Source organism: Dromiciops gliroides, chromosome 1, assembly GCF_019393635.1.
Source record: "Dromiciops gliroides isolate mDroGli1 chromosome 1, mDroGli1.pri, whole genome shotgun sequence".
In the NCBI taxonomy this organism is placed as follows: Eukaryota; Metazoa; Chordata; class Mammalia; order Microbiotheria; family Microbiotheriidae; genus Dromiciops; species Dromiciops gliroides.
Genome location: NC_057861.1, coordinates 51,057,181 through 51,083,650, shown reverse-complemented (window position 1 = coordinate 51,083,650; position 26,470 = coordinate 51,057,181). Strand labels below are relative to the sequence as shown.

General features: G+C 40.4%; 1 protein-coding gene across 1 annotated transcript in view; it reads left to right on the top strand.

The window, feature by feature from the left end:
* ELL (elongation factor for RNA polymerase II) overlaps positions 1-26,470 on the top strand; it is a 150,220-nt gene that overhangs the window by 72,985 nt on the left and 50,765 nt on the right. The window contains exons 2-4 of the mRNA XM_043975915.1: positions 1,568-1,615; positions 21,644-21,765; positions 22,344-22,507. Of these exons, the coding sequence (XP_043831850.1) occupies positions 1,568-1,615; positions 21,644-21,765; positions 22,344-22,507 (334 nt within the window). The remainder of the gene's footprint in view (positions 1-1,567; positions 1,616-21,643; positions 21,766-22,343; positions 22,508-26,470) is intronic.

The following is a 26,470-nucleotide window of genomic DNA, read 5'->3' as shown; positions in this document are numbered from 1 at the left end:
TGCTACCTAATTGCCCCATAATTTTTTATCTTTGCTAGTGTATAGCACAATACTTTGTTTATTGTTGGTGCTCAATAAGGATTATTAAATTGATTTGAGAGAGAACCTGAGGGCAGCTAGGTGGCCCAGTGGATAAAGCACCAGCCCTGGATTCAGAAGGACCTGAGTTCAAATCTGTCCTCAGACATTTGACACTTACTAGCTGTGTGACCCTGGGCAAGTCACTTAGCCCCAGTTGCCTCACTTAAAAAAAAGAAAGAAAGAAAGAGAACCTGAAGTTAAGCACAATATGGTATAGTGTTAAAAACCCTGGGGTTACTGATGATGAGTGAGATGAGCAGAACCAGGAGAACATTGTACACAGTATCATCAACATCATGTGTTGATCAACTGTGATAGACTTGATTCTTCTCAGCAATATAACAGTACAAGACAGTTCCAAAGGACTCATGATGGAAAAGGCTCTCCAAATCCAGAAAGAAAAAAAAAGAACTGTGGAATATGGATGCAGATTGAATCATACTATTTCTTTTGATTTTGGTGCTGTTGTTTTTCTTTTTTGAGGTTTTTCCTTTTTGCTCTGATTCTTCCCTTATAACATGACTAATGCAGAAGTATGTTTAATGTTATTGTACATATATAACCTATATCAGATTACTTGCTGTCTTGGGGAAGGAGGGAGGGGAAAAAATTTGAAACTAGAAATCTTATAAAAACAAATGTTGAAAACTATCTCTACATGTAGCTGGAAAATAATAAAATACTTTCATAATTTAAAACATACAACCTTGGGCTTGAACTAATCATGTTGTCATGTATATAAGCACATGTGATAATAGAATAGTGATTTAATATTCTTGTTGTTAGATATAGAGATCCAATATTATCTTTTGCCATATATCGCATAATTATTAGTGATTCAGAAGAAAAACTTGATTCTTAGATAATGAGTCATAACACCTCATAAGTCTGCTATGCAAATGCAAAATCTCATTGGTCTGCTTAAACAACTTGTTGAAATACTCTTTTTCTTTAAGAATTCAAAATTTTCAACAAACTTTGACTGATTTAGAAAGTTAAATAAAAGAATTTTAGAACTGGAAACAATTTAGTTATGTAGTCTAACCTCCTTATTTTAAATAAAGGAACTGAGGCCCAGAGGAGCAAAATTATTTGCCCAAAGCAAGTGTATTTCAGGTGATTAAAAAAAATAAACAGCTTTCTTAACGTATCACAGTTCTCTCAGACAAAGTAAAAGGTATAATTACAATGTTAAAGCTTAAAAAGGGGGCAGCTAGGTGGCGCAGTGGATAAAGCACTGGCCCTGGAGTCAGGAGTACCTGAGCTCAAATCTGGCCTCAGACACTTGACACTTACTAGCTGTGTGACCCTGGGCAAGTCACTTAACCCCCATTGCCCCACAAAAACAAAAACAAAAACAAAACAAACTTAAAAAAAAAATCTGGTAAAATATCTCTAAAATGGATTTATTCCTGAGGTAACATTAAATGATCTTAAATTTTCTGCGTGCTTTTACTAATGCATATTTCCCCCCCTTTCCTTGTAGGAATCTGTTGCTTTGAGACCATCAATCCGATTTCAAGGAAGCCAAGGGGTAAGTCCTTTTTTATTTGGGTAAAGAGAGAAAACTTTAGATGTGCAATCCTTCTCCCAAAGTAAGAATTCTCTTCTACAATTTCTCTTATAAGTGGTCATCCAGTAGCTTTGAAAGCTACAGGTTGATGAATTAAAAATACAAATTAAAAAAAAAAAAAGACAAGTATGCTTCTAACTCTGCTTGAACACTTTGGGTAAAAAGCTAGGCCATTGTCTATCTAGAGTGTCCTTTTTTTGTTAGTTGTTAGTTGTAGATGTTAGAAAGTTCTTGAAATAATATGTCCATCTGGCTCTAACTGCTCAACCCACTTATCTTAATTGTGTCCTGTAGAGCCACAAATTTAATAATTCCCATTTAACATCACTGCCCTTCAGATGTCTAATGTGTGTGTGCCTGGAGTTTTCTCCATCTCATTATTCCTCGCTCCTCCTTCAGCCTTTCCTTATTGTCATGGTTTCCAGATTTCTCATCTTCTCGTTGTGCCTTCCTTGTTATGTTCCATTTTGCCTGGGCTAGTGGAGAGAGTGTTCTGCTAGAAGCCAGAGACTTGGATTTGAATCCAGGCTCTGTTATTTAACTAACTGTATGACCACCTAATCTAACCCTCAGTTTCTTCATCTGTAATTCATTTCAAATGTGTTAAATTACTGTTATTTATATGCAAGGCATTGCACTAAGCTCTGGAAAATGAAGGTGATGATATCACTGTCTCCTACTTCATAATTACAAAGCATTTTTATAGATTATTGCCTTTGATCCTAGTAGCAGCCTCAAAAAGAAGTATTATTTGTAAAGTATTATATGTCAAATTATATCTCTATAATTAACTATGGGCAGATAACCTCTCTGTGTTTCAGTTTTCTCATTTTACAAATGAGAATAATACCTGTGGCACCTATTTCTTGGGGTAGTTGTGAAGATAGGGAAGATGAAGGAAGGGATCAGGCATTTATATAGCACCAGGTACTATGCTAGGCATTTTATAAATATTATCTCATTTAATCCTTAGAACAACCCTTTGAGGGTAGGATGTTATTACTTCCATTTCATACTTGAGGAAAATGAGGCAAACAGAAGTGCAGTGTCTTGCCTAGGGTCACACAACTACTTAGTATCTGAGGCCAGATTTGAACCCATGTCTTTCTGACCCCAGACCCAGAGCTCTACCCACTGTACCCTGTGGCTGTCCCAAGATTACATGAGATCATGTATTTAAATCTCAGTTATAAACCTTCAGCACAATAGACATGTTTGCTCCCATTATCATTCCTTGTTTATAAATGAGGAATCAGGCCCAGAAAAGTGAAATGATACCCCACAATCCGCAGTGAATTAAAGTGCGTGAGTTGTGACTTTTAGCCCCAAGTGCAGACAGGGCTCTTCACTGTAGCCTCCCAGTGCATTAATCACCTGTGACCTTAGTTTACAAAGAATGTTAACAGCAGATCTAGGAGTGCAAAGCTTAGCAAATGACCAGCGATGAATAATTATCTAGACAGTGGTACCAATAGAAAGACAAACAGAAAGCAAGGGGCAAGCTGAAGGTAGAAGTCATAGCAGAGTACCCAGTGCCATCAGTGCAAACTCATTAGCCTAGTGCTGTTTTGTGGGTGGGATGTTACAGAGGACAGGCCTTGAACTGTGCCTTAGTGGCATGGCAGCTTGTTTAAACACCTGCATTGAAAGAACTCATAGACCACAGAGGCCCACCAGGCAGTGAAATGTATAAGACTGAAGGAGTTTTGGTTACTTCTGTGATTGTATAAATAATACTTTAATGCATTTTAACAGTGTCATTTATATCATTGAAGAGCCCCCAGAAAGTGTTTTAAAATATCATTGGGATCCTGCTTGAGGATGAATAAAATAGTGTATTTCCAAAAGGCGGCTGCTTTGTGTTTTATACCAATATTGAACCAAAAAGGGGGCTTTAGCACAGCATTTCAGAGGTAGAAGAGACCCGAGGTAGCTATCTTAGCTCACCAGCTTCATTTTGTTTTTGTTTTTGTTTTTTGTGGGGCAATGGGGGTTAAGTGACTTGCCCAGGGTCACACAGCTAGTAAGTGTTAAGTGTCTGAGGCCGGATTTGAACTCAGGTACTCCTGACTCCAGGGCCGGTGCTTTATCCATTGTGCCACCTAGCCGCCCCCACCAGCTTCATTTTTACAGATGAAGAAACTAGGGCTCAAGAAGGTGAAATGCCCTGTTTAGGTGCACAAAGAAGCAGGGTTCAGACTAGAGTTTAAATCTTCTAGTTGGGGCCTTTTTGCATATACCCCTATACCATACTCCCTTTCCCACCCTTCCACATACAATGTGGGATGTTTTATTACCCACCTCATTGGGTTTTTTTTGGTTTTGTTTTTTTGCGGGGCGATGAGGGTTAAGTGACTTGCCCAGGGTCACACAGCTAGTAAGTGTCAAGTGTCTGAGGTCGGATTTGAACTCAGGTCCTCCTGACTCCAGGGCCGGTGCTCTACCCAGCTGCCCCTCACCTCATTGTTTTAGTGGAATTCTCTAGTTCTGACCAGCACTGGGAAAGAAGCATAACTTCTTGATGCTCTTTCTGATAGCTGCTTCTTCAGTAATAACAATTCTCTCCTTCCCTAAGCTTTGTGAGTTTGGCATTTGTTTGAACACTGGTATCACAATCAGCATCTCAAGAGTTGAGAGAACTTGAGACTATCTGGTCTGAGCCCCTCCCCAGTGCACAGAGCTCTTCTCTAGCGTTCTCAATAGGGCTCATTCAGCCTTTGCTTGAAGACCTTCAAGGATAGGCAGTGAGCCATCTCAGAATTGGATTACATGAAATTAAAATTTTTTACACAAACAAAACCAGTGTAGCTAAAATGAGAATAAAAGCAAGTAAATGGTGTGTGTGGAGGGGATCTTTGTAGCAAGTTTCTCTGATAAAGGTCTCATTTCTGATATATATAGGAAACTAGAGCCATTCTCCAATTGATAGATGGTCAAATGTCAGTTTTCAGAGGAAAAAAATCCAAGCTAGCAATAGTAATTTGAAAAAAAATGCTCAAATTACATACTAATAAACAGAGAAATGCCCATTAATGCAGCTCCGAGGTACTACCTTACATCCATCAGATGGAGAACCTATAGGAAAACAGATTGGTCCAGACATTCTGGAAAGCAGTTTGGAGCTATGCCTCAAAAGCAATTAAATTGTGCCCACCCTTTATGTCCATTATTTTGGGAATGGCTGAATAAATTTTGGCAAATAAAAGTAATATTATTGTACTGTAAGAAATGATGAAAGGGACAGTTTCAGAGAAACCTGGGAAGACTTGTAGAGTGAGGTAAGCAGAACTAGGAAAACAATTTCTATACTAACAACAATATTGTAAAGACAGACAACTTTGAAAGAATTAGGGATTCTCATCAGCATAAGGACCCCTCAGTTCCAAAGGATGCATAATGAAAGATGTTGCCCACCTCCAGCTAGAGAGACTGATGGACTCAGTGCAGATAAGGACATTTTTGGGGACATGGCCAGTGTTGATATTTGTTTTGTTGAACTATATATGTTTGTAATGGGCTTTTTTCTTTTTTTTCTTGCTTTCTCAGTAAAGGGTGGGGAGTGGGGATGAAAGGGAGAGAATTTGGAACAAAAAAGAAAGTTAAATTGAATGTTTGGGAAAAAAAGGAAATTGACCATCCCATGAAGCAGCCTATTTAACCATTGCATAACTGTGTCTCTAGAAAGTTCTTTATTGACTTACAATGCACCTGACTATATTTTGTACCAAACATCTGTCCAAATTCTCCCTTCTGAGCCACATAGGACAGGACTCCCTTCTTTTTCATGACAGCTCTTCTGAAATTTGAAGGTAGCTATCGTTTTTCTCAAGGCATGTTTTTTCTAGGTTGCACATCACCATTTCTTTTAACCTCTTCTTGTGATGTCAGTCAATGAAAATTTATTAAGCTCTTGCTGTGTGTAGGCTATTGTGCTAAGCACTGAGGATCCAAAAAGAGGCAAACAGTCCCTGCCCTCAAGGAACTCACAGTCTAATGGGGGAGGCTACATGCAAACAAAATACATACAAATCAAGCTATCGACAAGATAAATAGGAGATAATTAACAGAGGGAAGGCACTAGAATAAAAAGAGGAGTGAGTTAGGAAAGTCTTCCTATAGAAGGAGGCTTCCTGTTCTTGGGCTTTAAAGGAAGCCCAGGAAAGTAGTAGGCAAAATTGAGGAGGGAGAGTATTCCAGAGAAACAGCTAGAAAAAATGTCCAGAGACATGACTTAGAATTTCCCTTCTCTATCCTCGAGCCCATGCTATAAACTCATGGAATTACAGAAGTTTAGGGGCTGATGAGATCTTAATGATAAAAACAAAATGTTGTCTTCTTAAGGAAAAAGAACTTGAAATGTGGAAACATTGTGTCATAACCAAAGTCTCCTTTTCTAATACTTTTAGCATTAAAAAACAAAACAAAAAACTGCTCACTTTTCTATTTTCGTGTGTCAGTAAAGTATCTCTTCATAGGCCAAACGTGATTTAGAGTTTGCTCACTGCTGTGGCCTTTCAGGCCAGGGTAACATAAGATACGGCATTTAAAGTAATACTAAGCAAGCCAATTTTTTTTCTTAGCACCGTAAAAATTATATTGCCTGTGCTCATTGTAGAAGACAGGTACTCTTAACCAGTACATGAGCCTCTGGAGGGGAAGCACAGTGCCTGGCACGTACTAAACACTTAATAAGTGCTTGTTGATATTTTAATTTGAAGATTTATTTTCATGTTACAGAATAACAATGGACATTTAAATGATGACAGGGAAAATTTTAAGTATCTTAATTTATGAAAATAACATGATTATCCACTAAATATAATGGACATGCTATATCTGGACAAGTCACAACTTTGGTGTCAGTTTTCCCATCTCTCACATGGGGATAATAACAGGGTTATTATTAGGATAAAATGAGAGAATATTTATTAAAGCATTTTGTGAACCTTAAAGCAATATATAAAACTAGCTGCCATTACTGATTAGCAACTAGGTGGTACATGGGTTAGAAAGCTGGGCCTGGAGTTAAGAAGACCTAAATTCAAACCCATCCTCATACATTTACTAGTTAAATGATCTTAGTCAAGTCCCTTGACCTCTGCCTGCCTCAGTTTCCTCATTTGTAAAGTGGGAATAATAATAATAGCTTCTGCCTCAGGGTTGTTTTAAAGAAAACTTGAGATAATATTTGTAAAGTGTTTAGTATAGTGCCTAGAACATTGTAGGAAATGTGTAATTGCTAACTACTACTATATTTATTATTTTTATTATTCTTAGTCTTATTATTAAAGGGTCAAGCATTAGTGAAGGTAGTGTTCTTCCTCCTAGACATTCAGTTCAGTTCAATAAATGTGTAATGGACCTCTCAAGTTAATAGCACTGCATTGAAGTTGTCATTTTAATTCATATTTCTGTGGTGCTACATGGTTATGTAGCTTTGTGTTGTCATGGAAAGACACCTGAATAGTCAATAGTCCTTAAGCATTTATTAAGCTCCTGCTGTGTGCTAGGGACTGTGCTAAATGCTGGGGATAAAAAGGCAAAAGAAAGTCCCTGCTCTCAAGGAGCTCACAGTCTAATGGGGAAATAGCATAACAAATGTGCACAAACAAGCTATAGAGAACATAAATTGGAGATGATCACTACAGAGAAGGCACTAGCACTGAGGAAGATCAGGAAAGACTTCTCCTTAGAAGAGAGGATTTGAGCTGAGACTTGAAGGGAGCCAGGAGGTGGAGAAGAGGAGGGGAGGACTCCTGAACAGAAGACAGAAATGGAAGACAAAGTGTCTTCTGTGAGGAATAGCAAGGAAACATCTGTTGCTGGATTGCAGAGTAGGTGGAGAGGTTTAAGATGGACAAAGACTGGAAAGGTTGGGCCAGGGAGAGAAGGATTTTTTTTTTTTGTTTTTTGTTTTTTTAGTGAGGCAATTGGGGTTAAGCGACTTGCCCAGGGTCACACAGCTAGTAAGTGTTAAGTGTCTGAGGTCGGATTTGAACTCAGGTACTCCTGAATCCAGGACCGGTGCTTTATCCACTGCGCCACCTAGCTGCCCCGAGAGAAGGATATTGTGAAGGGCTCTGAATGCCAAACAGAGGATTTTCTCTTTGAATCTGGAGGTAATAGGGAGCCATGGGTGCTGTGCTCTTTAGGAAAATATCAGTGATGGCTTAGTGGACTATAGTGAAGGATACATTAGAGTAGGGAGAGACTTGTGGCAGGGAGAACAGCTAGCAGTGTGTTGCAGTAATTTGGACTTGAGGAGATGAGGGCCTGCCACCAGGGTGATAGCAGAATGAGAGGAGAGAAGTGAGGGTTTTTGAGAAATGATACAAAGCTAAAATCCACATACCTTGGCAACAAATGGGAGATGGGGTCTGGGAAAGAATAAGGAGTTAAAGATGACCTCTAGGTTTCAAGCCTAGGTGACTTGGAGGATGGTGGTATACTTAACATTAATAGGGAAGTTTGGAAGGGGGTAAGATTTGGAGGGAAAGATAATGAGTTCAGTTTTGGACAAGTTGAGTTTAAGATGTCTGTGGAATATCTACTTTGAGATGTCTAATAGGCAGTTAGAGATCCAAGTCTAAAAGCCAACACAGAGATTAGGCTGGATAACTGGATCTGAAAATCATCAGCATCCAGATGATAATTGAAACCATGGAAACTGATGAGATCACCAAGGAAAAATACAGGGAGAAGAAAAGAGAACCCAGGACAGAGTTCTGAAGGACAACCATGGTAAGTGGATATGACCTGCATGAAGATCCAACAAAGGAGACCGAAGAGTGGGCCACCAGGTAGGAGAAGAGCTAGGATAGAGTATTGTCCTGAAAACCTAGAGAGAAGACTATTCAGGGAGAAGTGGGTGATTGATAATGGCAGACAAGAGCTCAAGAAGAATGAAGATTGAAAAATGGCCATTAGATTGGGCAATTAAGAAATTATTGGTAACTTTGAAGAGAGCCATTTCAGTTGAATGATGAGATTGGAATTCAGACCATAAAGAATTTTTTTTTAAATGAGAGGAAAGGAAATAGAGACAAGCATTGTAGATGGTTTTTTTCCAGGAGTTTAACCACAAAGGGGGGGGGGGAGATAAGGGATGATAGTGGGGATGGATGGATCAGGGTTTTTTGAGAAGGGGGAGACATGGACATGTTTATAGGTGGTAGGGAAGTAGCCAGTAGAAGAGGAGATACTGAAAATAAGTGAGAAGGTAGGGATGATGGAGGATGTAGTCTGCGGAGAAGAAAGGATGGAATGGGACCACTTGTTCATGTAAGAGAGAAGAGCTGTCTTTTCAAATGACGGAGGAGATAGTAGCAAAAAGCATCTGGGAGTTGAGAGATGAGGAGGGAAGAAGAGGGAACGTTCAGTGAATGGCCTCCATTTTTTTCATTGGAATGTGAGGCAAAGTTCTTGGCTTTGAGGTGGGGGGTAGGGGAAGCCATGAAAGGTTTGGAAGAGCCACTGTGGTGAGTGGGAAGAGATGACTGGGGAGGTGTTAAAGGATTACCTTTCAGCAGTGAGGGTCCAGTCCAGACTGTGCAACACCGATTTGTAGTGGACTAACTTAGCATAATTTGATTACTTCTTGAATCTTTTGCCCCTTTCTTGTCCATCTTGTCTTGCCAGACTTAAGGCCTGGAGAACTCCCATCTGCTGCCTTTGTTCTAATACATATACTACTGTAGTATAGTAGTGTAGAGGTGACTTGGTTCACCAAAGGTTCAAAATGGGGAAGGGATACTGGTGTACCTAGTACAGGGGTCTTGGCCTGGGAAGGACTTGATGGGTTGAAGCCTTGGAAGTCACTGGTTTATGAGGAACAGAGTTTGGTTGTAAGGGAAAGGTGGAATGACAGTAGCTTGTGATCTGATAAGGGAATTTCAAAGTTCATGACCACACACATAGTGCATTTGTGAGTGATGGCAAGATTGGGGTGTGAGCATTATGGCTGAGTAGAGGGCAGGCATAAGCCATGAATAACTTGAGGAGCTGTGAGGGGTGGGTGCTTGAGGGCGTATCCATGTGTATGTAGAAGTCTCCTAGTATGAGGGAAAGAGAGTGTGGAGAGCTAGATTTCAGAAGACTCTAGTGCTTCCTGTGCCATTAACTTGTTGCAAGTCATGAAACTCACATTTTGAGCCTGATTTTCCTGATTATATGGTCAAGAGCAGTATAAGATAACCCTCATCTTAAATGCTAAGGCATGACTGTGACCTAGTTCCTGCCTTCACAGTGCTTATAGATTATTAAGGAAGATTATAGATTTAATAATTATATTATTTAATAATTATTAGACATGTACTAACAACTATAACACAAGGTGGAATGTGACAGTGCAGTAAGAGAAATACAGTTTGGGGGGGCAGTTCAAAGGAGAGGCAGATTATTTCAGTCTATGAGTGATGCTGGGAAGAAAGTGGCGTCTAAGCTGGCCAATTCATGGACAGGAGCCAGCTGGTTGGGAAAAGACAGCAGTTAGAGTCAAGTGTCAGGCATCACGCATTTGTATTTGAGAATGCAAATATAAGTAGAAAAAGAGATAACCCCTGCTCTCAAGGAGTTTACAGTCTTATGGGGAAAGAACACGAAGGTCATGTGGCTTGAGGGACATGGTAGAGAAAGCCCTAAGTGAGAGCCCAGAGATAACTAGAATGTGGCTGGTCTGGGAGTCTCCTTGAATGAGGTTCTGGAGGACGCCTCCACCATTGGGAGGGAAAAGCTGAAAGGTTGGGGGTACTTCCTGGGCTGTAGTGAGCCTCCAGGTATGCTTTCGAGGCAGAGAGCAGCATCAGCATAGAGAAAACCAAGGACAGTTTGGGGATAGCAGGTAGTGAGATCAGGTCTCCTGGAGGGCTTCCGGCAGTGCATCAGTTAACAAAAGAAAAACTTGGTATGTATCAAATGACAGAAAAATCTTCATGGTCCTTCAGGGTCTTCTTAAATCCTAGCCCTTTAACCAGCTGCATGGGGGGCGGGGGGGAGCATCCCTCCTCTGGAGGTTATAAGGAAGGACAGGTGAGGTCCCTTGCAGCTGCAGTTGTCTGATGGTATATTCTGCCTGGAAGTGAGGGGAGCTGAAGTGAAGTGGCAGGAAGAAGAGCTGTAAAAGTAGGCTGGGGCCAGATGGTGGAGGTCTTCAGTTTGGATTTCTACTCACTAGGAAACAAGGGCTAATAAAGGTTTCTGAGCAAGGGAGTCACATGATTTGATCCAACAACAGTGTATTTCAAAATAAATCTGCATATTATTATTTGAGGACTTTGTTGTATAGTTGGTTAGGGAAAAAAATTGGAGAGAGGGGAAAACACCCTTATTATCCAGCTAGATGTGCTTTTTGTAGAAGTGCTTGGAGTTGGGCACCTCCTAACTCAGAGTAAAACTCTTGGTTTTATGTCTTTTTGGCAAAAGAGTTTTGAAAGATCAGCTGCAATTACAAATCTTACTCTCCTCAGATGTGAGTTACCTTTGTGGGGTCTGAATTGACCCTCATTAGTTTTGGAATTACTTTATAGATGAGTCAGCCCTGAAAAGCCAAGAACATCTGGCTTTTTGAGCCCCTGATGCTTCACACCTCGAAAAGAAGAGAAAGATTGGGCTGCCCTACCCCCTCCTGAAACTTGTTAGCAAAAACTTGTTCTTTTAAAACACAGGTTTTTCAGTTGAGGCTTATCCACCTGTGTTCACTGAAAGTCCCTAACAGTGTCCAGAGCTCAGAATTTCTGTTTGTGCAAAAGCTAGCATCAGCTGCAAATTATAGGCTCACTGCTTGTTTTTGCATGGCCCATGAGCTAAGAATGGTTTTTACATTTTAAAGTAAAATTTGGTTGTATTTTAGAAATGTAAAAAACCAAAACCCACCCACAGCAAGATTTGACCTTCTGGCCATAGGAGGAAGAAATAGTGGACTCCTTGGTTCTGGGATCTTGGACAAGCCAGGCTTGGATAGTGAGGTGCTGTGTAGAGTGTTGTTGGATTTTTAAGTCAAGAAGAGCTGAGTTCAAATGGGACCTCAGAGCCTTCTGATCTCTGTGACCCTAGGCCTGTCTGCCTCTGTTTCCTCATCTGAAGATTAGGAATAACAGCAGCAACAGTCTGCCAACCTGGGTACAGATCAAGTAAGATAACATCTGTAAAGGGCTCTGTGAACCTTAAAGCCCTGTCCTAATACTAGCACTTAGGAAGTTGCTCCAGGTTCATCATTGATCAAATGGAGATAAAGCCTGCCTCGGCCCCCTCATGGGCTCTAGGTGGGAGGTGACTAATTTGGGCTCTTGTCCAGACTCTAGCCCTGTTTAGCTTTGGGACCTTTGAGGCTTCAGTACCTTCATTTGTACCAAGAGGGGCAATAAGGAATGATTCCTGCGAGGGTTACTAACTCACGCAGCACATTACACGTTTAGGAATATAGATTGTGGCAGGTATTGCCCCCATTCTACAGATTAGGTGGCAGTTTTAGATAAGTGAGATGACTTGCCCAAGGTGGAACAGTGGATAACTGGCCAATCAGAGTCTTGTTCCCAAGTCATAATATGTGTGAAAGTACATTAACCTGAACCGATAATAAGCAGCTCACATTTACATTGTATTAATAATGATGGTTGTCATTTGTGTAACACGATTAAGATTTCCATGCATTATCTTACTTAATATAACACTATGAGGTTTTATAGGTAGGTAGTATAGCCCCCATTTTAGAATGAGGAAACCAAGGCTCAAAGTGGTTAAATGACTTGGCCTCAGCCTCCAGGCTAATGCAGAATTCTAACCTAGGCTTCTCCTCATTTAAAATCTGTTGCCTTTTCTAATACCCATGCAGCCTCCCTGTATAAGGTTTGCAGAGTGCTTTCTTCAGAGCAATCTTGTGAGGTAGGTTGTGTTCAACCTCCCTTCCCCCATTTTACTGATAGTTGAGGCTAGATTCCACAGATGGCTGTCTGAAGCTGTGAAGGAGAGCTCAGACCTGAAGGGTTTGTCCAGTGTTCTTTCCACTATGCTAAATTAAGGATTCCAGAAAAACCAGCGTATTTGAAATGAAGGAAAACAAAAATCAAAACAGTTTCTAAGTTAGTGTATGGATAAGTGGAACTGATTAACAGAGAAATAGGTACCTCTCACTGCCTTTTAGTCAAAAACTCAAAATCTAAACACAAGCTTTCAGCAGCTTTTCTTTCACTGATGTCTGATCGTCTTCGGGCTGAATGAAAAAGGGAGCAAAGAAGGGAGATTTCATATAACAATGTAATTTAACTAGTGACACATTAAAGTGTGTGATTCCAAATTACACTGGAGTATCCTGGGCGGCAGAAGTGGCATTTGTATGAGCCAAGATCACCTCTCTGTCACCTTGTTATGTCAGTTGTTCTGTTAATTACCCAGTCAGTGAAAGCCAAAGGCATGGCTTTGAAGAGTCAAGAGCTAGTTTAACTGGCATAGACAGAAAGGGCTTTTTGTCTTTTTAAATTATATTCTATTATGGGTTGGGACAGACTGTGTGACAGTCTGCTTGTGAGTGTTGCATGCATGAGTCAAGGTAACTGTTGCTCCCAGAATGAATTGTTTGGCTTGAGCAACTTTTTGGCTTCAAAAAAGCAAATCACAGTGATTATAAGGGGGGAAAATTGAAGAGAGACATTCTGTCACTCAGCCAGCTTTAGCTCAAACAATTCCATTCAAGACTGTTTATGACCCTTGAAGTTAACCTGCTTCCCATGTTGTGCTGCAATCCCTTCCCTGAATATGCCCTGAAGCTCCTCTGACTTAATTTGTCACTTCAAAGACTGCTTTTTGCTTCAGACATCATTCTGCAAATCACTAGCAAGAGACACAAGTCCTAAATTGGGGACTGATTTCAAAGAAAAAGTTTAAAGAAGTATTGTGCGGGAATTGCATGCCTTTAAACTTAAGCAGAGGCCACCACTCTCCTCCGCTGGTGCCCCCACCCCCACCCCCCCAAGAAACTGGGGTTTCCTTGGAATTCTTTGAAAGCAAGAGGAAGCCCAGCCCCTTCAGGCAGTTGTTCAAAATACACCAAAATCTTGAATATGGACACATATCAACTACTTACAGCTTAACGTCTTGTATAGGGGGGAAATGTGTGTGTTTATTTGAGAATAGAATCTATTTTTTGCTCTGTGAATTGGAAGAGACTTCAGAGGGTAGGCCAGCCTCTATCCAAGATCTAAGCTCTCCAAAAAGGAATCACCTATCTCCAAGAATAGATCTCACTCCTTACTCTAGGCATTTTCAGACAACTCTAATTATTAGGGAAATTTTATTTATGTTAAACCAAGTTTCTTTAGTTCTGCCTTGTGGAGCCAAGCAAAATAAATCTAACCCCTTTTTTATTTGACTGCTATTCAGATATTTGAAGGCATCACTTGAATGCCCCTTTAAGTTTCCTCATCCCTAACGTAAATAACATTTAATATCAATGTTTTTTTGGTTTTGGTGAGGCAATTGGGGTTAAGTGACTTGCCCAGGGTCACACAGCTAGTAAGTGTCAAGTGTCTGAGGCCAGATTTGAACTCAGGTACTCCTGAATCCAAGGCCGGTGCCTTATCCACTGTGCCACCTAGCTGCCCAATATCAATGTTTTTGATGGATATAATTTCAACATCCTGGTCACTCTCTTCGGTGTCTATTCCAATTTGTCAATTTCCTTTCTAAAGGAGACACCCAGAACAGTTCTGTGGATGGGAGTCTAACCTGGGCAGAGGACAGATAGTTCTCCTCATTCCGAATACTGCACCACTAAGAAAAAGAACTGTTAGGATACAAATGTTTTAAACTCTAAAGATTTTCTAAATTAGAATAGTAGCAGACATTTGATAGACTTTTTCTTTTTTAAAGAAATAGGGAACCTGACATTAGGTATTGTTTTTTTCTTTTCAAAAAATTTTATTTATTTATTTATTTAAATGTGAGGCAATTGGGGTTAAGTGACTTGCACAGCTAGTAAATGTTAAGTGTCTTGAGGCTGGATTTGAACTCAGGTACTCCTGACTCCAGGGCCAGTGCTCTATCCACTGCGCCACCTAGCTGCCCCCCATTTGATAGACTTTTAAGGCTTCCCAGACCAAAAAAATGAACTTTTATTTATTTGGCATATATTTTTGTGTGTGCTTGTTTCCCCTAGTCTGTGAGCTCCTTGGGGGCTGAGATTGTTTGCTTGTCTTTATGTCCATATTGTCTGGCATGGTGTCTGGGACATAGTTAGCACTTGTTAATTACAGTGTTGGTTGATTTGATTCTCACCAAGTCTCTGAGATAAAGGCCCCAGCAGCTCCTCCTGGGCCTTCCATGGGCCAAGTGATCTGCCTGGTTGTCAAGCCACCTGTCTCTCCTCCCCTGCCTCTCTCCCAGCACTGGTGATACTCAGAAGAGCAGAAGTGATGGAAATGCACCCCCAAGGCCAGGGTTCTCAAACTTTGTAGTGCTTGCTGTGAGGAATTGACACCTGCCTGGAGGACTCTTGTGATGCTTTCAGAGGGCTGAGGGGACCAATACATGGTGCTGTTTTCCTTTGATGCACCCCGCTGGTTTTGTTGAGTTCTTTCTTTGGCAGTTTATAACCAGCTTTGCAAAGTGTTATACATTTATTAATTTAGTTGATCCTCACAATTTCACTCTTAGTCCTGTTGTCTCTCTACTAGCTGGGCTGACCATTGAACACTAGACCTGGATTCGGGAAGACCTGAGTTCAGATCCAGCCTCAGACACTTAACTAGCTGTTTAACCCTGGGCAAGTCATTCAAGTGCTGTTTGCCTTAATATTTTCAACTGTAAAGTGGGGATAATAATAGCACTTACATCACAGGGTTAGGAGACTCAAGATAATAATTGTAAAGTACGTAGCACAGTGCCTGGCACATAGTAGGTGCTATAGAAATGCTTATTCCCCTGTCTTTCCTCTGCAAGGTTCAAGGTCTGCCATGTTTTGAGAATAGTCTATATATGTGTAATGGGCAAGTTTTGTGTACTTTGTTAATCTTATACTTACCGCATTTTGTATGTCTGGGCAAAGAAAATATTTAAACAAAATTCTTATTTATGTTTTCTTTAATTTGCAGTAACATAACATCCAACATTTTATAGTCCTTTGAGAGTCCTTGTCCTTGGGTATTTTTTGTTTTGAATCACCATCCATACAAGTCTACCTCATTTTTGTACTTGTGTAGTTAATCTTTTAAACCTACTTTATAATCATCCTGTTAGATTTGCTTCATACTCCTGCTCCACCAAACTTCTTTTGGGCCCAGGTTCTGTGATGAAGATTGGCCTTTCTCACTTTATATCATCCACCGATTTGAAAACATGCCATCACCATCTTTGCCCCCGACAGTTAGGATCAGGGCTGAGAAGGAAAAACCTGAGGCTGCCTGCCACCAAGTACTTGCTGCCTGTGGAATTAGCCTCAAATGTTGCATATTTTGAATGTTAGAAGTTCAGAATTCAGAATAACACTTAGGTATAAAGAGGCAGCAAAATGTTACAGAGAGGACATTGAGGCAGAAGTAGGAAAATTATAATTCCTGTATGGCCTTATTTATGTGACCTTGACCAACTGAATATTATGTCTCAGGATTTTTCCTCTTCAAAATGAGGTGTTAGGTTCACTAAAGACCCCTTCCAGAGCTGGTGTTTTTCATCTCAAATTTTTTTTCATGGCAATTAGAGTTGGAAAAGTTGCTAATTGTAAATAGAGCAAGAATTTGAGAAGAAGTAGGTCGGGGCTGCAGTGGATAGACCTCTGAGCTTGGAGTCAGGAAGACCTGAGTTCAGATTTGGCCTCAGATACTTTACCTAGCTGGGTGGCCCTGATCAAGTCACTTCACCTCTGCCTGCTTCCATTTCCCAAACCACAGAATAGTAATAGCTATAATAATTAATAATGGCTAACATATGTATATTGTTTACTAAGTGCCAGGCACTGGACTAAATGCTTTACAAATATTATCTCACTTGATCCTCTCAACAGCCCTGGGAGGGAGGTGCTATTATTATCCCCACTTTACATAGGAGAAGTTGTGTAACTTGCCCAGGGTCATACAGCTAGAAGCTGAATTTGGACTTGGGTGTTCTGACTCCAGGCCCAGTATTCTGTCCTGTGTGCCACTGAGCTGCACCCAAGAATGGAAGAATGGAGTCCTTAATAGCACCTATGTCCCAGGGTTATTATGAGAATCAGTGGCAATAAATAATATTTGTAAAGCACTTAGTACCACACTTGGCATATAGCAGGTGTTAAATAAACGTTTGTTCCCTTCCTCTTGTTCCTAACCGAAAAACTGGCTGAGTTTCTTGCAGTCTGGAATATTTAAAACAATGCTGAGTTTCCAGAGTATTTTGAATTAGTCTTCAGATACTGCTGAGAGAGATTCAATTCTTTGCTTGCATTATTCAACTAAGTCTCACTTGTTTGTAGTTTCCTGCTGGTTCTCATTTTTTGTATTTTTAAAAATTCTGTTAATATAGTTTGGCTACTAGTTGTCTGGAAAGTGCCATACACATGAAGGTAACACACCCTGAATCTCAACTATTATTTATGTGTATATAGGAGATCAAGGGAGGTTTAGATACTAGATCTAAAACAGAAGCTTCCTAGAATTGAACCCTTCTCAAAATAGGTCAAATTCAGAGGCTCCAGGAACTTTACCTGTCAGAGTTCCTTGGAGAGATCCTATCTTTTTTTTTTTCCATATAAATATTTTATTATTTTCCAGTTACATGTAGAGATAGTTTTCAACATTTGTTTTTATAAGATTTCTAGTTTCAAATTTTTCTCCCTCCCCAAGACAGCAAGTAATCTGATATAGGTTATATATGTACAATCCCATTAAACATATTAGTCATGTTATGAGAGAAGAATCAGAACAAAAAGGCAAAACCTCAAAAAAGAAAAACAGCAGCACCTTTTCCATCTTGAGTCCTTTGGAACTATCTTGTACCATTGTATTGCTGAGAAGAATCAAGTCTGTCACAGTTGATCAACACACAATGTTGTTGATACTGTGTACAATGTTCTCCTGGTTCTGCTCATCTCACTCATCATCAGTTCATGCAAGTCCTTCCAGGTTTCTCTGAAATCTGCCTGCTCATCGTTTCTTACAGCACAATAGTATTCCATTACATCCCTGTACCACAGCTTGTTCAGCCATTCTCCAATTGTTGGGCAACATCTCAATTTCCAATTCCTTGCCACCACAAAAAGAGCAGCTATAAATGTTTTTGTACATGTGGGTCCTTTCCCCTTTTTTATAATCTCTTTGGGAGAAAGACCCAGTAGTGGTATTGCTGTGTCAAAGGCTATGCAAAGCTTTATAGCACTTTGGGCATAGTTCCAAACTGTTCTCCAGAATGGTTGGATCAGTTCACAGCTCCACCAACAATGCATTAGTGTTCCAATTTTTCCACTGCTTCTCCAACGTTTATTATTTTCCTTTTTTTGTCATATTAGCCAATCTGATAGGTGTCAGGTGGTACCTCAGAGTTGTTTTAATTTGCATTTCTCTAATCAATAGTAATTTAGAGCATTTTTTCATATGGCAATAGATAACTTTGATTTCTTCATCAGAAAACTGCCTGTTCATATCCTTTGACCATTTCTCACTTGGGGAGATCCTATCTTTTAATGGAACATAACCCAAACTTCTTTGTACTCTTTAACCTTCCCTCAAAAAGAAACACACTGTACTATTTTGACTTTCTTTCTCTCTCTCTCTCTCTCTCTCTCTCTCTCTCACACACACACACACACACACACACACACACACACAGATGTAATCTTGTACTTTCCAAATGGCAGAAGAAAGCACTGTTAGTGATTTACCATTGATTTTTTTAACCTCTTTAAATAATGCAAAATAAAGATACCATATGTCTTTATCCTCATATACCTTTGGTTAAGGAAAACTAAAGATATAGGGTTAATCCTTTGATTAAAGGTATTATATAGAGAATCATGGTGTTGGAGTTGGAAAGGACTTAGGTCAACCCTTACATAAAACATGCCTCCCTCTTCCCACTATCATATACTAGAGCTCTAAGGGTAATTTAGTTCAGTGCCTCTATTATACAGAAAATGAACTGAAATGGGGCCCTTTGAAGAGGTACGACTTAGCCAGTGTCCCACAGCAAATCTCTAACTAGAGCAGCAATCTCCTGTAGATACTGCCTCCAACATGTCATCTTCTCTCCTCTCTGTAAATGCTTCTAATGATGTGTGTAGATAGAGCTCACCGTTGTTTCGTGTTTGGGCAGCTCTGATCATTAGAAGTCCCTGTTTGCTTTTGAGCTGAAATTTGTGCCCTTGCAACTTCCACCCACTGCTTTGAGTTCTGTGTTCTTATTGATTTCTCCCATGACAGCTCCCATCTCAGGTGTTTAAAGACAGTAATGTGACTAGACTTCCAAATAGTAGTAATAGAATTCTGTAGTTGTATCCATACTATTCATCAGACATTTTGCTGTGGTACAAGACTTAGAATCTTAAGTACAAATCATAGCTTCTGCTTTTTTTAGCTGTGTGGCCATGGGCAGCCTCCATTTCCTCTTTTGTCAAATGGGAATATTATTCCTTGTGTGATCTACCCTACTTGGGGTGGTTGTGAGGAAAACATTTGAAAAGTTGCACGCCACTATAGAAATGGTTGTTTGTTTAATTGACATCAAAAAGACTAATAGAGCTCTGTCTTAGCAAAGACATGGTGTTTTATTTGCAGGTGGTTAAAAAAAAAAGATCAAAGAGTGTTTGAAAAAGCAGTTAATATGAGTGGTTTTAGGTTCAATCAGAAGTTGCTTTTGATTTTTTTTTCAGTTTTATGATTTCTTAGAATTTGCTTCCAGTTAATATATTTGGGGTAATTTTGAATAAAAGTCAAACTAGAAACACACCATGATTTTCTGATGCTTTTAATGAACCCCTGATTGGCACTGATTTTCAGAAACTTGAAACTCAGTCATCTGTGTAGGGTGTTTCGAATGACTTCTTGTAATTGAGAACAAAAGTCACATCTGTAGATGGGTTATTTTAAGTCTACTCTGGGTGGTTACATGTGTTCAGTGAGTTGCATGTTAACATCAGGAGCTCTGGTGAAATACTTGGTGCATAAATGAGGTAGGTATAGAATCTTAGCTTTGGAGGAAAAAAATAGATTGAGGCCATCTCAGAGCTAGAAGTCCTCTTTGAATATGGAATAGAAAGTGTCTTGCCCAGTACTTATGGAAAATAAATGCTAGAACTGGATCTACAACCCAGGTGCCTTATGTCGTCATAGGACAGTACTGTTTGTTTGAAATCCTGTTGCCTCCTAGCTCAAGTATGTTTTTGATAATAGAATAGTTGATTATTTGGTTTCAAGTGCCCTTGACATCCAATAAATACATTTTACAGTGTGTCATTAAAATGTAGGGTTAAATTCCTCTGCATTCCTTTGACTAGCTTTGTTTAAAAACAAACAGAATAAAACCAAAAACGACCATCACCATCACTAAGTTCCCAAATTAAAGCAGTATGTTTAACCTCTTGCTTTTAGGTAAGACAGGAAGAAGAGATTTGTGACCCTTTTTGCCCTAAGTGCAAGTGATATTTTCTTCATTTGACATTCTAAGAGGCCTAGGGTTATAACAGTGATTTTACAGTGGAAAGCCAGGAGCTAAAGAGAAGAACAAACTTTTTCTCTATCCCAACTGTCTTCCTTATACTCTGGAATTTGCTAAATGTAATTACTTGTCAACAGCATCACATATGGCCTTTCCATCTTCAAGTCATTTTGCCCCTGAAACTGTCATCATTCTTTCACCAAGCAGTTCTTTTGGGTTTTTTTTGTTTTTGGTGAGGCAATTGGGGTTAAGTGACTTGCCCAAGGTCACACAGCTAGTGAGTGTTAAGTGTCTGAGGCCGGATTTGAACTCAGGTCCTCCTGACTCCAGGGCCGGTGCTCTATCCACTGCGCCACCTAGCCACCCCCACCAAGCAGTTCTTAAGGGCCCACTATCCACTAGGTTCTGATTGAGATGTGAAAAGTCAGAATGAGAAGAACATAAGTGTCCAAAAGAGGTGAGGAGGAACAGCTTCAAGTGCTCTGGGAATTCAAAGGAAAGAGGAGTCCCTTTTTGGCTGGGAAAAGAGGTCAGGGAAAGATTCCTGGAGGAGACAGCATGTGAGAGGGGCCTCAAAAAATAGAGGTAGAACATTAACAGAGAAGAGATTCCAAGCTAGGCTTCTAGTGGGAGAACAGTGTAATAAAGAACACAAAAGTAGAGATCTAGGCAGCAAAGTGAGGACTCACACAGGATTTCTTTTATGATCTTGGTAAAGCTTGCTAGCTATTTGTGCAAATATTATGATGAAAAGAGAAATTTTAAGATTGATGTGGAGGCAGCTAGGTGGTGCAGAAGATAAAGCACCAGCCCTGGATTCAGGAGGACCTGAGTTCAAATCTAGCCTCAGACACTTCACACTTACTAGCTGTGTGACCCTGGGCAAGTCACTTAACCCTTGTTGTCCTGCCCACCCCCCTTCCCCCAATGATGTGAAATGATATTATTCTTTGTAATCATTGCTCTGGATTGAGTAATTTATAAGGTCAGGCAGCTAGTTGACATAGTGCATAAAGTACTATACTTAGAGCTAGAAGAGTTAAATTTGAATTCTGACTCAGACTCTGACACTTACTAGCTGTGTGGCCTTGGGCAAGTCACCAAACGTCTTTCAGCTTTAGTTTTTCCATGTGTAAAATGGTAGTGGTAATAGCACCTACCTTCCAGGGTTGTTGTGAGGGTCACATGAAACAATATGTATAAAACAGTTTGCAAACTTAGTATGAATGCTAGTTCTTGTTATTAAGGTTGGTCTTCGCTTATGATGATGATGATGGTTTGATGGTTTAACCAGTGGTTTTTCAGTTAACTTAAGGAAAGGTCACACAGTGCCACTTTCCAAGTGACTGACACTTTTCCCCTTCCCTTTCCAAACAGCACATCACAATTCCCCGGCCTGGTTATCCAACAGAAGTACGAACTTTCACATTTTATCTTTCAAATATTGGCAGGGATAGCCCCCAAGGGAGCTTTGATTGCATCCAGCAGTATGTGTCCAGGTGAGTGATGTTATGGAATAATTCGTGTTCATGCAAATATGCATCGACATGGTGTTACCTGTCTTTTTAACAGTTGTGTCTCTACCTACAGTTAAACTAGATTTTGTTTAAAAACCGTGTATTCCAGGGGCACAGAATCACAGAATTTTAGAGCTGAAAGCAACTTTGAAACTCATAGTGTGGAATCTCAGAAGTGGAAGCGCCTTAGAGACTATCTTATTTTATTATTATTTTTACAGATGAAAACATCGGGGCCCAGAGAGGGCCCCAAAGCCTGTGGGTCTAAAGCATTGCTGACACTAGAATCCGGGTCTTCTGGAGCTGTCTGGTTAGGGATATACATAGGCAGAAATGTTTTCCAGTATGCTAGGCTGGGGTAACATGCTGGAGAGTGACCGTAATAGACTCTTTGTGATTGAGTTACTGTCCTGTTTGAAATGAATTTATAAAAGGGAGCCATTTGAGGGCAAGTGTCAGCTTCCTGGAAATGCTCAAGTCTTGGAGTTTCTTCACAGGTTTCTTGGCTCTCAGTTATTTGCTAATAAAGTAGAGCACTCAGTTTCTTATTTGTATTTCAGCAATGGAAATGTCCACCTGGAATGCTTGGGCAGTATACAGGACAAGATTACTGTGTGTGCCACGGATGATTCTTACCAAAAAGCCCGGCAGAGCATGGCCCAAGCTGAGGAGGAGACCCGAAGCCGCAGTGCCATTGTCATTAAACCAGGAGTGCGTTATCTCGGTAAGGAGCGTGGCCATCTGAGGGCTACATGTTGATTCATAAGATGTTAAATGTCTCCAAAATAAAGTTAAACTCCTTAACTTGGCAAACCATACCACTCTGCCCACCTCACTAGACAGTGAATGTTCTTGCCAAACTATACGACTTTCTGGGTCCAGAACTTATTCCATGCTTGTTCACCTCAGCAGGCAAACTTTCAATCAGAATACTCTCCTCCTCTCCATTTCAACATGTTGAAACTTTTCCCTTCTTCTAAGACCCAGGTCACATGCCACTTTCTGGAAGCCTTCCCTAATCACCCTATGTGAAAAACACCTTTCCCTCTTGATTTCATGATGCACTATACTAATTTTATGCTGTTGATAATAATCTTAGTAGAACCTATTTCTCTAGTCCTGTAAAGTTTACAAAAGTCTTTTCATATAACAACCTTGTAAGATGGGCAGTGCATGTGTTATCCTGACCGACTTCATTTACAAGGAAACCAAGATTTATGTAATTAACATTTTCCAATTTGTATTTTTCACTTGTTCACCTTGACTCAAGTCTTTGAATGGTAGGTGACCCTGATTCTGAAAGATTATGTCAGTAAGCACAAGCTCTGGCAGCTCCTTCCAGCCTGTGATGGCTGGTCAGGAGAGAGAAGGCAGTAGAGAGGGAGGGTCATTACCAAGATAACTTAGAGATGGAAAGGCCATATGTGATGCTCTTGACAATGGATTGATAATCCAATATGTAGATAATGGATTTTCTTGGGTACAACAACCAAGGAAGTGGAATTATGATCTATGTCAGTGAGGGAGTACCCCTACTGATGAAATTACAGCTTCTGGTAGTATACACTCTATCAAATATTGGTTATATACTACTACTACTACTACTACTACTTTTGCTGCTGCTTCTGCTGCTACTGCTGCTACTACATAAAACAATATTATCATGTTTAAATAAAGGTAAATTATGTACAACCCTTGTTGTCAAGGACTTAACTTTCTAGTAGTTGAAATAAAATGTTTACAGAGATTAATATGGATTAAAAGATGCTCAGTGTATAAGAATAATAAAAGTGCTATGAGATCAGGTGATACAGAGCAATACTAGCTAGGAATGTCAAGGAAGAAACATGGGGGGAAAGTAGGCTTCAGATGTTTCAGTAGAAAGTGTTAGAACATAGGGAATTCCAGGTGCAAGGACAGGGTGTCCAGAAAGCTTAGAGTAATGCACTTTAACTTTAATAGGGGAGTGGTAGGAGAGAAGCTAACAAGGGAAGTTAGAGTCAGATCAGAGAAAGTCTCAACTAGGCTCCAGCACAGTCAATAATAGAGAGCCATTGAAGGGTTTTGAGTGGAGACACGTTGGTGAAATCTGCACTGTGTAGTGCTTGTGGTGGAAAATTAATTTGGTGGCAGTAAAGGATGGATTGAAGGGAAAAGAGATGGAGGTAGAGGTGGGTTAGGAAGCTATTGTAGTTGTCCAGACAAAGGTCTGTGCTGCAGGTGTTCATGGAAATAGAAAGCAGAGGAGGGAAGGCATACTAGAGTTGTTGTGCTAGTAATTCCTTTTTAGAACTCATTTTCTGAACATTTTTGTTGTCTTTGATTTTTCCTTCCAACATTTGAGTGTACACTATGTGTTCGTGCTAAGCTATGGGGAGTGACAAATACTTTACAAAGAGGTGCCTTCCTTAAGGAGCTAGCTGCCTCCTCGGGAGAGGGCACATGTTCACAGCTAAAGATCTTTGCCCAAATACATGAGGCAGTAGGTTTTGTAGAGGGATTTTACTAAGTGGAGATAAGTACCTTCCTGGCATGGGGGATGGAGATGGCTAATGCCAAATCATAGTGACAGGAGAGTGTGGTGCCATAGGAGAGTGACATGGTCAGATTCGTCCTTCCCAAAAATGCCTTTGACATCAGTGTGTAGGATAAACTGAATTAGGGAGAGACGAGTCAAGGAGACTAATTAGGAGGCCTTTGCAATAGTCTCGAACCAAGGTGGTGGATGTTTGAATAGAGAGAAGAGGTTGTGTTTGAGATATGTTGTAGAGATAGAAAACAGCAAGATTTGGCAACTGGTTGGATCTGAGGGATGAGGAAGCGTTAAGGATAACACTGGGAGACTGAAAGAATGATGGAGTCTTTGACAATAATAGGGAAATTTAGAAGAGAGATAGGTGTGTGGGAGGCGGAGATAATGTTTTTGGACGTTTTTAGTTTGAGATGTCTCTAGAACATAACATTTGAAATCCAGGAGACAATTGAATGGGAAACTAGTGCTGAATATGTAGATGGGTGATATTTCAGGAAGAGCCATTTTATTTGGCAGATAAAGAGTTACCTTTGGAGTGAGTGGTTTCATTTGAGTGCAGTCTTAAGCCAGACTGCAGAGGGTTGAGGAGTGAGAGGAGGAAGTTTGAAGTAGTAAGTCTGAGCAGCCTTTCTAGAATTTTGACTAAGAAAGGGAGAAGAGATAGAAAATACAAATTTGAAGGATAGTTGAGCCTAACGAAAATGTTTTTTGAAGTGGAGGCTCCTTGGGCACTTTTGAAGGCTCAGTAGGGAAACAAGCAGTAGATAAAGAGGCTGAAGATGAGAACAGAAGGTTGGGATGATTGGGGTTGCAATATGTTGGAGAAGATGGGATCAAGGGTACATGTAGAGAGGGTGGCCTTGGCAAGGAGAAGGGCCACCCCTTTGTCAGAGACTTGGGGAAAGGAGGCAAGGGTAGGGGATGACATCAGGGGGTTTGGAGATTGAAGTGAAGGAGAAAAGAAGGAGCTTGTGTTTAGTGACCTCAGTTTTCTCACACTTCAGAGGAGGTGAATTCTTCATCTGTGAGGAGGAGAGGTAGTTGTGGAAGATTGGAGGAGAGAAGTGATGTGGACTTGCTCCAGTTCTGCTTAGCAGCACCTGAGGAGGTGTGTGGAAGGAGTCAGATCCAGGGTTAGATACAGGGTCAGATCCAGAACTGAGGTTCGATGAGGCATTTGAGATGAGAGAACCGTGTAGAGCTGGCCTGGCCAGCTCTGGGGTCAAGAATTAGGGGGGGGGGGCAGTTAGGCGGCACAGTAGATAAAACACTGGCCCTGGATTCAGGAGGACTTGAGTTCAAATCCGGCCTCAGGCATTTGACACTTACTAGCTGTGTGACCCTGGGCAAGTCACTTAACCCACATTGCCCTGCAAAAAAAAGGGGGGGGGGAGTGAAGTCAGAGAAAGAGTAATCATTTGAGAAGTTATTTATGGTTGAAGGAATGAGAAGTTTCAGTGAAGGCAAAGAAGGGCTTTAAGAGGGTGAGACATAGAGAGAAATGGATAGGAGGGTATAGTCAGATAGATGAAGGATGGAAAGTGGAACATTACTGTGTAAGGAGGAGTAAAGGAGAATTGGGAGGTTAGGAAGTCCGAAAGCATATCAGCATGGACATTGAAGGTCCCTAGTAAAGGGAAGACAGTGAGCTAGCTGCTATATTTCTTTCGGAAATATAAATAAAATACTTACAAAATAGGTATAAATAGGCTCTACCTGCCTCCCTCATACGATTTATGAGGAGATTAAATGAGAGAATTGGTATGAAACTTCTGTATAACCAAGCATTTATATAGTGCCTAATGTTTAAGGCACTGTGCTCATAAGCACTTTATAAATATGTCACTTGAACCTAACAACCACCGTGTGAGGTACATGCTGTTATATTCCCTATTTTATAGTTGAGGAATCTGAGGCAGACAAAGGTTAAGTGACTTGCAGAAGGCCACACAGCTAGTAAATATCTAAGTCCAGATTTGAACTGGGGTCTTCCTGGTTTCAGACCCAGTTGCTGTATCCAACTATACCACCAGTTGCTCCTAAGGGCATAAACCATAAAACCACTATTTCAATGTGCATCATCTATTTTAGTTGATACAGAAGAGCTCTGGGGATTCCAGTACGTTATTCAAAGAGGAAGATGAATTGGAAAAG